Source organism: Symphalangus syndactylus, chromosome 10 (assembly GCF_028878055.3).
Source record: "Symphalangus syndactylus isolate Jambi chromosome 10, NHGRI_mSymSyn1-v2.1_pri, whole genome shotgun sequence".
In the NCBI taxonomy this organism is placed as follows: Eukaryota; Metazoa; Chordata; class Mammalia; order Primates; family Hylobatidae; genus Symphalangus; species Symphalangus syndactylus.
Genome location: NC_072432.2, coordinates 67,413,394 through 67,428,311, shown reverse-complemented (window position 1 = coordinate 67,428,311; position 14,918 = coordinate 67,413,394). Strand labels below are relative to the sequence as shown.

General features: G+C 41.1%; 1 protein-coding gene and 1 non-coding gene across 12 annotated transcripts in view; both read left to right on the top strand.

Moving 5' to 3' along the window:
• The window catches only part of RUFY3 (RUN and FYVE domain containing 3), a 102,014-nt gene extending 93,482 nt beyond the window's left edge, over positions 1-8,532 (top strand). For 6 of the 11 annotated variants that reach the window (XM_055297388.2, XM_063610390.1, XM_055297390.2 and 3 more), the window contains 3 exons: positions 2,591-2,618; positions 4,275-4,343; positions 6,450-8,532. In XM_055297388.2, coding sequence (XP_055153363.1) covers positions 2,591-2,618; positions 4,275-4,343; positions 6,450-6,593 — 241 coding nt within the window. In that variant the 3' untranslated portion in view covers positions 6,594-8,532. Of the gene's footprint in view, positions 1-2,590; positions 2,619-4,274; positions 4,344-6,449 lie in introns of those variants that run through there. The other 5 variants (XM_055297389.2, XM_063610391.1, XR_010113863.1 and 2 more) reach the window with 4 other exon arrangements.
• Positions 8,533-12,106: 3,574 nt separating this feature from the next.
• On the top strand, positions 12,107-12,207 carry LOC129492440 (small nucleolar RNA U13). The gene has a single exon (XR_008660887.1). It is a non-coding gene; the product is annotated as a small nucleolar RNA U13 (small nucleolar RNA).
• The last annotated feature ends 2,711 nt before the right edge of the window (positions 12,208-14,918 follow it).

Genomic DNA, 14,918 nt, shown 5'->3' with positions numbered 1-14,918 from the left:
TTAGGCCATTTCAGAGGAAAGAAGGATGATCAGGCTGTCCTCTCTGTCTCTTCCCTGATTAATTCCCAAGCTCAAATTATCACTTAAGAGGTTATTTCCCACCTTTACTGAATTGGTATCCCAGGAAAATAAAGTATAAGTCATACATAGCATTTCTTAACTTCTTAAATATATTTGAGTATGACTTGTTTCTACCTATGTGCTAAATTTCAAATAAGTGGCTGGGCGCAGTGGCTCACGCCCGTAATCCCAGTACTTTGGGAGGCCGAGGCAGGTGGATCACCTGAGATTAGAAGTTTGACACCAGCCTGGCCAACATGGTGAAACCCCGTCTCTACCAACGATACAAAGTTAGTCGGGTCTGGTGGTGCCTGCCTGTAATCCCAACTACTTGGGAGGCAAGGCAGGAGAATCACTTGAACCCAGGAGGCAGAGGTTGCAGTGAGCCAAGATAGCGCCACTGCACTCCAGCCTGGGCAATAGAGTGAGACTCCGTCTCAAAAAAAAAAAAAAAGTTCAAATAAGTACTCTGATTTCTCTTATCTCTCATCTCTCATTTTTCCTTTATCTTGAGCATCTCAAACAGCTTAGCTTCATTCCTTTATCCTAACTCTATCTGATTTGCTCATGATGAAGAGCATAGGATAGTTTCAAGGAAGGTGACTTTTTCTAGTTATTTTAGCAGGTTAGGAATATAATTAAATATTACATAGTGCCACTGCATTAAAAAGTGAAGGAGGTCCAGTTATATGACATTCTGGAAAAGACAAAACTATGGAAAAAAAAAAAATCAGTGGTTGCCAGTGGTAAGGGAAGGGAGGAATGAACCAGTGGAGCACAGAGGATTTTTAGGGCAGTGGACTACTCTGTATGATACTATGATGGTAGATACATGTCTTTATACCTTTGACCACACCATAGACTAGACACCACCAAGAGTGAACCTTAATGTAAACTATAGACTCTGGGTGATGATGTTGTGTCAGTGTAGGCTCATCAGTTGTAACAGATGTACCACTCTGGTGCAGCATGTTGACAAAGAGGCCGGGGATGGGGCAGGAGTCGTGTGGGAAGTCTCTGTACTTCCTACTCAATTTGACTGTGAACCTAACTGCTCGAAACATAAAGGCCTACTTTAAAAGGTGGAGGAAGAGGTTAGTGATGAGGAATGATACCACAGTGGGGTTTTGAGAGAACTATACAGCTGTCCCTAGCCAGGCTTTGTCACCTTAAGAATGAGGTAGTGTGTCATCTGGAGCAAAAGTAGCTGCTGGAGAAGAGAAATCACACAGTCCAGTAGTAAGCTAATTATGCAAGTGCTTGGCCTAAATGTCCCTTTCTTGCCTTAAAGGCCAGAATGATTCCAAAGTCTTTAATTTTGCTCCTAAAGAGCATGGTTTGATCGAGAGCTAACCTTAAACTATCGCCCGTCTCACATTGCAGAATGGCATAAGCAAAGAGAAGGGAACTAGAAGGGCCATAAAATTAACCTGGGCTTCCAGGTGCCTTTCAGGGTCAGCCTAGTTCCAAACTAAAATCAAGTCATTTACTTGAGCAACCAGGAGTGTCTATTAAATGCCAACTTCTGATTTAGGTCCTGAGAATATAGAACAGTGCTTCCCTGTATCTGAATTGTGCTCTGCAACTTAGAATTTGTTTCACATTTATTATCTCCTTATGATTCAATATTCCTTACAAAAGTATCTAATGCAACTTTACAGATGAGAAAACTGAGAAGCACAGAGAGGCTGGGTGACTTATCCAAGTTGCCTCTGTTTATCATGTCTACTGTTTTTAAGTCCTTTGGCTCTGCACTACCTATTAGCAACTTGCAGGACTTATTCTGGCCATAGCTGCAATCGTTAGACATACCAGGCTTCCTGGGATTATGATGGCAAGGAACATTGGAAAACCTGGTCACCCCATGGTGTATGTCCGGCGGTCACACTCAAGTGAAAAGAATAGGAACTATTGCAATCCATAGTGCATTTCCCCGGAACCGAGAGCGGGCTTTGCTTTGCCTCTCATTTAGGCTCTAGTCCATGCTGGGAACATCGGAGTTAGCTCAGTTTAGTCTCATGAAGAAATATTTCAACTTGAATGGGTTTTCTGGTGACAGTCTCATTCGTTTCCCCTTCTTGGGTTAATTTGCTAAAGCTCACATCTTAAGAATGTTTGGGACTGATATATAACGTGATAATGGATAATGGATAGATTTCTATAATATGAAATAGAAAAGAAGCTACTAAAATATATGGCCAGTGAACCATTGGAGTTTTACACATTGGGAAACATAAATGCTAACTATTTTGATAGCAAAAAGGAATGAAAAATATAACTTCAAATCTATTTTTAAATGGGAACCCTTATATAATAGGTCAAGGGTCAGATTCTAGTGATTCCTTTTAAGAAGCAAAGTTTCCTCTCCTTGGAGGTCAAAATTAATAATTATGTTGTTCTAAGTAATATAAAAGACCTACAGTATTTCTTGTTTGAAAAAATGTTTGTATTCCGAGCTTTTTATTGAAATGATATAAATGGAAATATTCGAAGTTCCTATTTGTCACGATTTTTTACTTCTCCATTGTAGGCTGGAACCCCACCCTATGGATGAACAGGTAACAGAGCCTCCTGTTTCAAAACATCTTGTATAAATTATGAAGTTGGTTGTACCATGCCTAGCCAGCAAATAAGGTAGCGTGGGCGGAAGATGAGTGAATACAGTGTGCCATCCTTCTAACAATACCTTGAACAAATAGGTATTGCCTGAAGCTCACACAGGAAGTAGCACAGCTTTGAGCAGTTTACTAAGTAAAATCCGTTCTCACCTATTTTAAATTATCCCTGACGTAAGAACCTAGGAGAGCTCACTTTATGTCCCTTTCCTCTAGTTTTCCCTTACATAAAATGGAGAGAAAAAAGATGTTTTGATCACTTAGAAATAAGCTAACATAAATGATTGTAAAACACTTTGTGAATCTAATAGTATATGATAAGCCCCTGAGAAAGACAGTGAATGCTACTATGTCTGAGTCACCCTGTCATTTACCTCTTAGGTTATAAAATAAATCCTACTGCTTTCCTTTTTTTTTTTTTTAAATGGAGATAAGGTCTCACTCATATTGCCCAAGCTGGGGTGCAGTGGACGATCTCAGCTCACTGAAGCCTCAACTTCCCGAGCTTAGGCAACCCTCCCACTTCTGCCTCCCGAGTAGCTGGGACTATAGAGATGAGGTTTCACCATGTTGCCCAGGCTGGTCTCAAACTCCTGGGCTCAAGTGATCTTCCTGCCTTGGCCTCCCAAAGTGCTAGGATTACAGCTGTGAGCTTCCGTGCCCCATGCTTGCCATTCTTTTTTTTCCTTTTTTTTGAGACAGAGTCTCACTCTGTCACCCAGGGTGGAGTGTTGTGGCACAATCTCAGCTCACTGCAACCTCTGCCTCCCAGGTTCAAGTGACTCCCCTGCCTCAGCCTCCCAAGTAGCACTCTTCACCATGTCCAGCTGTTTTTTTTTGTTTGTTTGTATTTTTAGTAGAGGTGGAGTTTCACCATGTTGGCCAGGCTGGTCTTGAATTCCTGACCTCAGGTGATCCACCCGCCTTGGCCTCCCAAAGTGCTAGCATTACAGGCGTGAGCCACCAGGCCCAGCCTCCAGTGCCTTCCATTCTTTTTTTTTTGAGATGGAGTCTCGCCCTGTCGCCCAGGCTGGAGTGCAGTGGCTCAATCTCGGCTCACTGCAAGCTCCGCCTCCTGGGTTCACGCCATTCTCCTGCCTCAGCCTCCCGAGTAGCTGGGACTACAGGCGCCCGCCAACACGCCTGGCTAATTTTTTGTATTTTTAGTAGAGACGGGGTTTCACCGTGTTAGCCAGGATGGTCTCGATCTCCTGACCTCGTGATCCGCCCGCCTCGGCCTCCCGAAGTGCTGGGATTACAGGCGTGAGCCACTGCGCCCGGCCTCCGGCCTCCATTCTTGATAGTAGAGTGAAGCAAGAGGAATGGAATAGTGTTAAAACTTTTTACTCTTGCATGTGTTTGAATTTTCTTTTCAGAAATAAAATCATGTTATTATAAAAACTAAGAGCTGGAAGCATAATGATAGGATTATCCGAGTTGTATTATGGTGGTAGGACTACCTATTTATAATTGGTTTATTTAGTTTCCAGATAGTCTATAGTGTGATTATGTTAATATTGTAGGTAAAAAAATGCATATTCTGAAAGTACTAATATTTCTGGCACTAAGAAAAACTAACCGGCTCACTGTGTGGTTTAGGATCAGCTGCTGCTCTCTGAAAAGCCACAGGTGTGTCAGCTATGCCAGGAAGATGGCAGCCTAACAAAGGTAATTGTGGTGAGAAACGGACAGGTTTTTCACAAGGATGTCTACAGCACCCCCCAGTCCCTCCCCAGGAGTAACAGGGACTTCGCCGCGTAGAGTGCAGAGTGCATGCAGAGTGCTGGGAGTGGGGTGAAAAGCAAAAGGGGCAAGCATTTACTGGGTACCTCCTCTTTTTTCAGTCATAATAATTCATGTCAGTAAATTCCCATTAAAATAAACATAAATAGCAGCCAGGCGCGGTGATTCATGCCTGTAATCCCAGCACTTTGGGAGGCGGAGGCGGGTGGATCACGAGGTCAGGAGGTCAAGACCAGCCTGATCAACGTGGTGAAACCCCGTCTGTACTAAAAATACAAAAAAAAAAAAAAAAAAAAAAAGCTGGGCGTGGTGGCGGGCGCCTGTAATCCCAGCCACTCAGGATGTTGAGGCAGGAGAATCGCTTGAACCCGGGAAGTGGAGGTTGCATTGAGCTGAGATCACGCCATTGCACTCCAGCCTGGGCAACAGAGCGAGACTCTGTCTAAAAACAAATAAATAAACAAAAATAATTATGTAATTTAAATCAAATAAGCAGATAGAAATGTATAAGTAAATATTGATTGCATGCTGTGTAGAATGTGCTGGAGAAAGAGTAATGAACAAAGTACACCAAGTCTCTGTTCTTGTCAAGCTTATGTCCTTCATAGCTGTCATTTTATAGATGAAGAACGTTGAACATCTAATGCTAACTACATTTCCCAAAATGAAGTCATAAGTGATGAAGCCCAGCTTCCAACCTAGCTTTAGCTCCAAAGTCCACAGTCCTTTCAGCACTTTATCCTGCTCAGAACAGGATATGAGCTCTCCCCGCTAGACCACTTGTTTTCCACCCGATCCTCAAGGGTATCTGCCTGAGCACCTTCCCAGTTTGTTATCCTAGAGTAGGCGGAGTTAAGGAAGTATTCAGAAAGAACGAGTGCCCTTGATAGCTGGAACTGTGTCTTGTTCACAGAATCCCCCAGCATCTAATGTGGTACCTAATCCATAGATGCTCAAGAAAAGTTAGGTACAAATGAGTGTATGAAACACGTGCTTGGAAGAGATACAGGAAACAGGCTCAAATTCTGGATCACAACCTGCATAGCACCATCTGTAATCATGCAAAATTTTAATAAATGAAATTATAGTATGACCTAGTCTTAAATTCACAGAATCAGATAACAGATGAACTGCCCTTATAGAACTGGAAGTTATAATTATAGAAATATGTTACAAAATAGAAGAAACTCTTAATTCTGGCTTTCCTCTTCTAAGCCATGCAACGTTAGCTTCTGTATGTCAGACAAAAATTCTTCTCAGGCTTTCAAATAAAAGCAACCCCCTACTCCTCTCAACCTCAGGAAGATGAATTATTTGGGATGAAGGTAGCACTTCATAGGAGAAATTATTCTTTACAGCTTTTTATATAGGACCCTTGGAGCTTTGTGTATACCACCCTATCACAGCCTTACTGCTGACATTGCTATAGTGACTTCTTGCTCTCTCTGCTTGACCATTAAAGATGCAAAATGTTTAGGAAAACAAAACAATTTCCCTATGAACAAGATGCAGGAAGCTGTGCTCCTGCTGCACTGATAACCCAGCGGATGTGCTTACAGAGCACCAGAGATCACAGGAAAGCATTAAGCACATCAGTGTATTAGGAATTATACTTTCATTTCGTACTCAGGACATTTTTTAATCTTAGCCTGTTCACTCAATCCATTGCTCTTTCACTGCCTTATTTGGAGTATGCACAGGTACTTGCAAACTAATTTTAAAACTAACCTACCTCAAAGTGAGTATGGGGAACAGATGTGTGAAGTATATTCTAAAGATAAGTGACTTGTATGTTACCTGTTTCTATTTTTAACTCTATGGCACTGCTTCTTTTCATTTAAATCTAAAAACTAGACTGTGAACTTTTTTGTAGATTGGGCCTGTGTTCAGATACTATCTGGCACATGGTAAACATCCAGTCATTGTTTGATTAGGCATTGAGCATTTGCCATATTTGGCTTTTTATATCCCATGAATCCTTATGCCTTGCTCCTCTTCTGTTCCCCGCCTAACCTCCTCTTCTCCTCATAGAATGTGTGTAAGAACTGCAGAGGAACCTTCTGTGATGCCTGTTCAACAAATGAACTGCCTCTTCCTTCAAGTATCAAGCTTGAGCGAGTTTGCAATCCCTGTCACAAGCATCTGATGAAGCAATATTCCACCAGCCCATCATAAGACTGGAGGCCAAGACCTGGACCAAGACGTTTATGCAGGCTCTTCTGTACCTGTGTTTTAGCTGTCAGGATCTCATAGAGCCCAGTTCTTAGAGTCAACTAAAGAGGTGATAGGAATGTACTAGGTCCAGGGAGAAAAGGCAGTGGTTGGGGTTACTGGAAATTTTGCTCATTTTCCCTAATGACTGTATGAATAAAAGTGAACTTACTTGAGCCTTTCTCTTCTAAATCTAAACAACCTGATATTGAAGGTTTGCTTTATAGCATATCTTTGGAAGGGCAACTCATTTTTATGATTAGTGATACTGGGGTGGATGTAATAGGAGAGAGAATCCAGGCAGACAAGAATAAAAAGGAAAATGATCATCTCCTATTACATTTGCAGATTCAAGGGGGAGAGATAGATGCTGAGATCAGAATGACAGATGTTACTTATTTTTCTAGGTGCTGTTAGCATAAACATTGTTTCCTCTTCACCCCTGCTAACTACCTCTTTAAAGTATTTCTACCAAACTGTGAACCCAATCTCAGGGAAAAGAAATGAAAAAGTAATATAAATTCTGAATATATTGAAAGCAATATTGTAATATGTTGTAATTTCAGGACCAGAATTTTCTGGTCTTTACCTACAAGGGTTTTCATTATCAAAAAAAAAAGAACATTTGTTTTTCTACTTTATGACTTCAAAGTAAATAACTGCCCTTTTCAGAATCTCCTTCCACAAAACAAGCCAACTCTTCCCCATTCCCTCCATCTTCCTCTCCAAGTCATAATGGAAATTGTAAGGAGTTTTAAAAGTAGGGTTTGCCTTTTGCAAATAGAAGATATTGATTAAAGCAAAGTCAAATATAGAGCAAAATAAGTGTAATTTGTTTTCTTGAGACGGGGTCTTGCTCTGTTGCCCAAGCTGGAATGCAGTAGTGCAATCAGAGCTCACTGAATCCCTGTTCTCCCGGGCCTCAAGCAATCCTCCCACCTTAGCCTCCCAAGTAGCTGGGACTGGCTTTTTTTTTTTTTTTTTTTTTTTTTTTGGCAGGGGAGGGGGTCTCATTGGTTGCTCAGCCTGGTCTCAAACTCTTGGGCTTAAGCAGTCCTCCCACCTTGACTTCCACAGTGCTGAGACTACAGGCATGAACCACCACACCTGGCCAAGTTTAATTTGTTGATGGCTGAGAACAGTTAGCTCGGAATACTTAAGTTGTTTTTTGAATAAGGAATTCCTTATTCTGAGTCACGCATGAGAGCTGATAGATGCTTTCTTAAAAAGGGCAATATAGTCATCCCTTGGTATCCATGGGGGATTAGTTCCAGGAACCCGACTGGATATCAGAATCTATGGGTGCTCAAGTCCCATATATAGAATGGGTTATATGGTATTTGCATATAACCTACATACATCCTCCTATGTACTTTAAATCATCTGAAGATTACTTATACCGAATAAAATACCTACACATCACTTCATTTGCATGGATTCAACATAGTGCTTGGTGTTCGGCAAATTCAAGTTTTGCTTTTGCAGAACTTTGTGGAATTTTTCTTTTTCTGAATATTTTTGATTGGCAGTTAGTTGAAGCCATGGATGCAGAACCCATGGATATGGAGGGCTGACTGTACTTAACACATCTTTGAGTAACAAACTCGTTGGAAAAGAGGGAAGTGTATTGAGCAAGAGAAGGCAAGAAACATTATATACTATTTTGATTCTGTTACGTGTGTCTATAGATTGTTTCATTCTAATCAAGACCTAAGAAGGTATGATTCTGTGACTGGTTTAGAATTCTGGGGTGCAAATATCCTGGAACCATGTTTTTAAATAAATTCTGTCTCTTGGAAAGAGTTAACAGCCTGGGAAAGAGTTGTTATTCCAAAAGTCAGCCTGTTACTTGGTGAAGCTGAAGTTTGACAGTTCTGGGGAAAAATAAAATCTAATAATTCCAGCCTAGTTTGTTGATTGTCTTTTTTTTACCCTAAGTAACATTTTTCAGTCTTCACTCTCCTTATTTTTTGGCCACCTACATGAGCTAGCACTCATTTCGGTTCTATACATAATGTGGGGAACAAAAATGGACTACAGGAGTGTTGCCCTAAATTAGCAAAAGTTATTTTATAATTAATTTTAAATTAATTTGAAAAGATCTTTGTAACAATATAAGGAGGAATAGTCACTTGAGACTTTACTTAGAATTACACATAAATATTAGCCTTTAAAAAAAATTTAGGCTGGGCGCGTTGGCTCCCATCTGTAATCCCAGCACTTTGGGAGGCCAAGGCGGGCAGATCACTTAAGGTCAGGAGTTCGAGACCAACCCGGCCAACGTGGTGAAGCCCCGTCCCCACTAAAATAAATAAACTAAATAAGTAAATGCAAAAATTAGCCAGGCGTGGTGCTGTACGCCTGTAATCCCAGCTACTGGGGAGGCTGAGGTAGGAGAATCGTTTGAACCCAGGAGGCGGAGGTTGCAGTGAGCCAAGATCACACCACTGCACTTCAGCCTGGGCAACAGAGATTCCATCTCAAAAAAAAAAAAAAATTTATACAACGTCCCAAAGATCTTTAGTTATAGTGCAGCCTCCCATAAAAGCAAGGAGACCAAGTCATGAATACCTTGACTTAATGGTATGCCTGTCTTCCTTTAAAATTGTGCTTTTCACCATTTACAATAGTATAAGCTGAACCAAAGAGGCAAAGACTTGTACATTGAAAACTTCAAAATGTTGCCATACAAAATGAAGACATAAAAGTATCATGTTTCACCAGCACGGTGGCCCACACCTGTAATCCCAGCACTTTGGGAGGCCAAGAATAAAAAGTATCATCCTATTTTCATGGAGTCAAAGACTTAATATTGTTAAGATGTCAGTACTACCCAAAGTAATCTACAGATTCAATAGTCCCTATGAAAATCCCAACATTTCTGCAGAAATAGACAAATCTATCCTAAAATTCATACAGAATGTCGAGACCCCCCCCCATACTCAAAATAATCTTGAAAAAGAACAAAGTTGGAGGTCCTCACTTCCTGATCTCAAAATTTAACACAAAACTACAGTAACCAACAGTATGGTACTAGCATAAAAATTAGCATATAAACCAATGGAATAGAATAAAGAACCTAGAAGTAAATCTTTACACATATGGTCAGATGATTTTTGACAAGGGTGCCAAGACCATTCAGTGGAGAAAATAGGGTCTTTTCAACAAATGGTGTTGGGAAAATTGGATATCTACATACAAAAAAAGTTGGACCCTTACACCATATACAAATATTAAAATCCATCAAGAACTAGCTCCATCCACTAAGGTTGGAAGAAGAGCTAGAATTATTAAACTCTTTAAAAAAGAAGAAAAAGAATTACTGGCCTGGTGTGGTGGTGCACGCCTGTAATCCCAGCACTTTGGGAGGCCGAGGCAGGTGTATCACCTGAGGTCAGGAGTTGGAGACCAGCCTGGCTAACATGGTGAAACCCCATCTCTACTAAAAATACAAAAATTAGCCAGGTGTGGTGGTGGGCACCTGTAATCCCAGCTACTCAGGCGGCTGAGGCAGGAAAATTGCGTGAACCTGGGAGGCGGAGGTTGTAGTGAGCCGAGATTGCGCTATTGTACTCCATCCTGAGCGGCAGAGCAAGACCCGGTCTCAAAAAGAAAAAAAAAAAAAAGGAAAAGCTTCATGACATTGGATTTAGCAGTAATTTATTGGGTATGACCAAAAGCACAGGCAACAAAAGGAAAAACAGAATGGACTTCAGCAAAATTAAAAATTTGTGCATCAAGGGACACTATCAGCAGAATGAAAAGGCAACCCAAGGAATGGGCGAAAACATTTGCAAATAAATCCTGCAACAATAAAAAGCCTGAAAAAATGAGCAAAGAACTTGAATAGATACTTCTTGCAAAAAGATATAGAAATGTCCAATAAGTACATGAAAAGCTCAACATTAGTAATCACTGGGGAAGTGTACAAATCAAAACCACAGTGAGATACCACTTTATAAACCTATTAAGGTGGCTATTATCAAAAAAGCAGAACAAGTGTTGACAAGGACATAGAGAAGTTGGAACCTATGTACACAGTTGGTGGGAATGTAAAATGGTACAGCAGTATGGTGATTTCTAAAAAAGAAAAAAAATTACCATATATAATCCAGCAAATCCATTTCTGGGTATATACCCCAAAGAATTCAAAGCAGGAACTTCTACAGATACTTGTACACCAGTGTTTACAGCCCTATTATTCAAAATAGCCAAAAGGTAGAGACAACCCAGGTGTCCATCAATGGATCAATGGGTAAACAAAATTTGGTATATGCATATGATTGATTGAATATTATTCTGCTTTAAGAACAAATTCTGACACATGCTACAATATAGACGAACCTTAAGGACATGTTAAGTGAAATAAGCCAGTCATACATAGGACAAATATTGTATGACTCCATTTACACTAAGTACCTAGAATAGTCAAAGCATAAAGAAAGTAAAATGATGGTTCCCAGGGGCTTAAGGAACAGCAGAATGGGTAGTCAGTGTTTAATAGGTACAGTTTGTGTTGGAGGAAGATGAAAAATTCCGGTGACAGATGGTGGTAATGGTTGCACAGCAATGTGAATGCACTTAATGCCACAGAATGTACGCTTAAAAATGGTTAAAACAGCAAGTTTTATGTATATTTTACTAGTTTAAAAAAATTGTGTTTTCCGGAAGGATTCAGAAAGTAATTACAATTATGTGTGTATATTTGGGTTATTACACATGCATATATCTCTGTTCACTGAGAGGGCCTAGCAGCAGACACGCCAGCAGCAACGGGTACATCCAGTGCCCAGATCTTGTATTCTAATACCATTCTGCAAGAAAAGGAATCAGGGCTCCCTAGAGAAATGGCTGATTCTCGGTCTAGGGTATCTTGTAGTGCCAGAAAGTAAAGAAGTGTTCCACAAACAAGGATGTAGGCATGTGGAAGCGACACAGGAGCCAACAACTGATAGAATGCCCAATGACCAAAGATGAAACAAATCTCAGCAACAAAGTAAATAATGCACCTTAGGATTCTAACCCAAAGGATAAAGTAAGTACCCATGAGTCCATAATGTGTGTAAATGACCTGATGAAGGAGCAGTAGCATCTCTCTTATACAGAAAAAGCCCAAATAATTATGTAGATACCCCCCACCCTGCACCATTTCAAGGAGATGGAGCTTAACTCTCCACCTTTCGAGTATGGATTGTGCTTAGTAACTTGCTTTAAGAGTACAATATGTAAAGAGGAAAAAAAATAATTTTATAGTAACCTGGCAAACACTATCTTGGCCAGGTGATCAAAATTTGTATTAATATAATGAGTGATAAGCCCTATTAAAAACATGTACCCTTGATGTGATGAAAATGCCCCTTTGTGGTCTTCCTCCTAGGACCAGAAGGAAAACAATCAAAGAACCTCACTTTACGGACATTCTACAAAACCAACTAGTACTCCTTAACACTGTCATGCTCATCAAAAACAAGTCTGAGATCCTTCTGTAGTTCATAAGCGTGATGACTGGGCTTTCACACTTCTGTGTGAGATGTGCCTCCTTCACACCTTGTTACATCAGGACATTACCCATCTGACGTGAAAAAAAATTAAAAAGGTTGGGAATCTGAAGTCATTAAAAACAACATCTGAGGTGGTTAAAGAGACATAACTGAATGTAATTGTGGGATCCTGGAATGAAAATAATATTTGGAAAAAAACTAAAGATCTGAACTGTGGGATTTAGTTAATAGTAATGTATCAAAGTTGGTTCCTTAGTTGTGACAAATATCCTGTAGTAACGTAGGATACTAACAATAGGTATACAGGTGGGTGAGGTGTATACAGGGACTCTGTAATCTTTTTGCAATGTCTCTGTAGATCTAAAACAATTTTTTTTTTTTTTTTTGAGACGGAGTCTCGCTCTCGCCCAGGCTGGAGTGCAGTGGCGCGATCTCGGCTCACTGCAAGCTCCGCCTCCCGGGTTCACGCCATTCTCCTGCCTCAGCCTCTCCGAGTACCTGGGACTACAGGCGCCCGCCACCACGCCCGGCTAATTTTTTTGTATTTTTAGTACAGACGGGGTTTCACCGTGGTCTCGATCTCCTGACCTCGTGATCCGCCCGCCTCGGCCTCCCAAAGTGCTGGGATTACAAGCGCGGGCCACCGCGCCCGGCTTTTTTTTTTTTTTTTTTGAGATGGAGTGTCACTCTGTCGCCCAGGCTGGAGTGCAATGGCGAGATGTCGGCTCACCGCAACCTCTGCCTCCCGGGTTCAAGCAATTCTCCTGCCTCAGCCTCCTTAGTAGCTGGGATTATAGGCACGCACCACCATGCCCGGCTAATTTTTTGTATTTTTAGTAGAGACGGGGTGTCACCACATTGGTCAGAGTGGTCTCAAACTCCTGACCTCATGATCCGCCCGACTCAGCCTCCCAAAGTGCTGGGATTACAGGTATGAGCCACCACACCCAGTGATCTAAAACTACTCTAAAATAAAGTTTATATATTAAAAAATTGTGCTTTCATACTCAAAGCAAGTATAGGTCTAACCTTATAGAACCTGACCGAACTCATCCCTAAATGCAGTTTGAGTTCTTATTTATTTCCAAATAGACTCCAAGTTTTGCAAGGTTGATAATAAGCAGATCAGAACTATGACAAAGTCCTTAGTTCATTCGCTATTTATAAGTCAAGTTATAAAAACATATAATGAAACTCTTAAAGGAGATTTAACCATTCTGTGAAAGGAGGCTCTTCATTACAGCCTTTCACCTTTGTTCACCAAAAAATGGGGGCCCTTTTTAAATAATTACATTTCGGTAGTTTAGTGGTCCTGTTCTGATTTACAGTAAAACTTCTTTCAAATTAGCTTAGCCTAATATATTACCCAAAAAGTTATCCCAAGTCAAATCTTAATAATTCCTAGACAATAGCTGGTTTGGGAACTGTCATCGATGACAGGTCTCCCATGCTGGGAACAGGTTAATTTTGATGTTAACACACTACTTTGGTATGAAGATTCTTGTAAGCATGTGAGTCAATATACCAAGTCAGAAACCACGTATCTGACTAGAACAATTTCTACACCTAGAATAAGGGGCACAAACTTTAGTCAGTGAATTATCTTGAAATGTAAAATTAATTTAAAAATAGAACCAGTAGTCCAGGCACAGTGGTTCACACCTGTAATACCAGTACTTTGGTAGGCCGAGGCACGCAGATCACTTGAGGCCAGGAGTTCGAGGCCAGTCAATGTAGTGAAACCCCATCTTTACTAAAAGTAAAAAAATTGACTTGGCGTGGTGGCGCATGCCTGTAATCCCAGCTACTCAGGAGGCTGAGGCAGGAGAATCGCTTGAACCCAGGAGGCAGAGGTTGCAGTGAGCCAAGATTGCGCTACTGCACTCCAACCTGGGCGACAGTGAGACCCTGTATTTAAAAAAAAACAAAAACAAAAACCAGCAAGCGCTTGTAGGCATTGCTGAGGATATCAGATCCCTAAGACTTAATAATTAAGCATGGTAAAGAAGAGGTAACTCAGGCTTCCAAAGGGCAAGGGCAAGTAGAGTGAAAAAGCTGTACAAGTCTCCAGAAAGCAGTAATGACTTAGCATTCTGGATGCTGCTTTATGGCACAAAAGTATCATTCATGGAGTGAGCTGGTGGAAGGTAAAGAAAAGAAAAAGCATCATTCATATTCAATTACAAGATCTATCACAAATACTATGTTCTTCTAGTATAACATTGCTTGTATTCTGCAATTTATTTTTGTCTTGCTGTCACCCAGGCTGGAGTGCAGTGGTGTAACCTGTGTGATCTCAGCTTCCACTTCCCAGGCTCCAGTGATACTCCCACCTCAGCCTCCCGAGTAGCTGGAACTACAGGTGTGAGCCACCATGGCTAGCGAGTTTTTGTATTTTTGGTAGAGATGGGTTTCACCATGTTGCCCAGGCTGGTCTCAAACTTCTAAGCTCAGGTGATCCACCTGCCCCGGCCTCCCAAAGTGCTAGAATTACAGGTGTGAGCCACCATGCTCAGCCCCATCTTGCTTTCTTGAAGAGGCAAGAAATGAATGATTGAACAGCCAGCCCATCAGAAACTGTTAATAACTTAAGTCTCCCTAGCTCTTGGTCTTTATTCCCAAATGTCTGCCATCTTCTGTCAAGCAGCAGCAGCAAAGGTTCAGAACCTCTTTATTTCCATCATAACCAGGTATGTTTTGTTTGTTTTTGTTTTTGAGATGGAGTCTCACTCTGTTGCCCAGGATGGAGTGCAGTGGCATGATCCTGGCTCACTGCAACCTCAGCCTC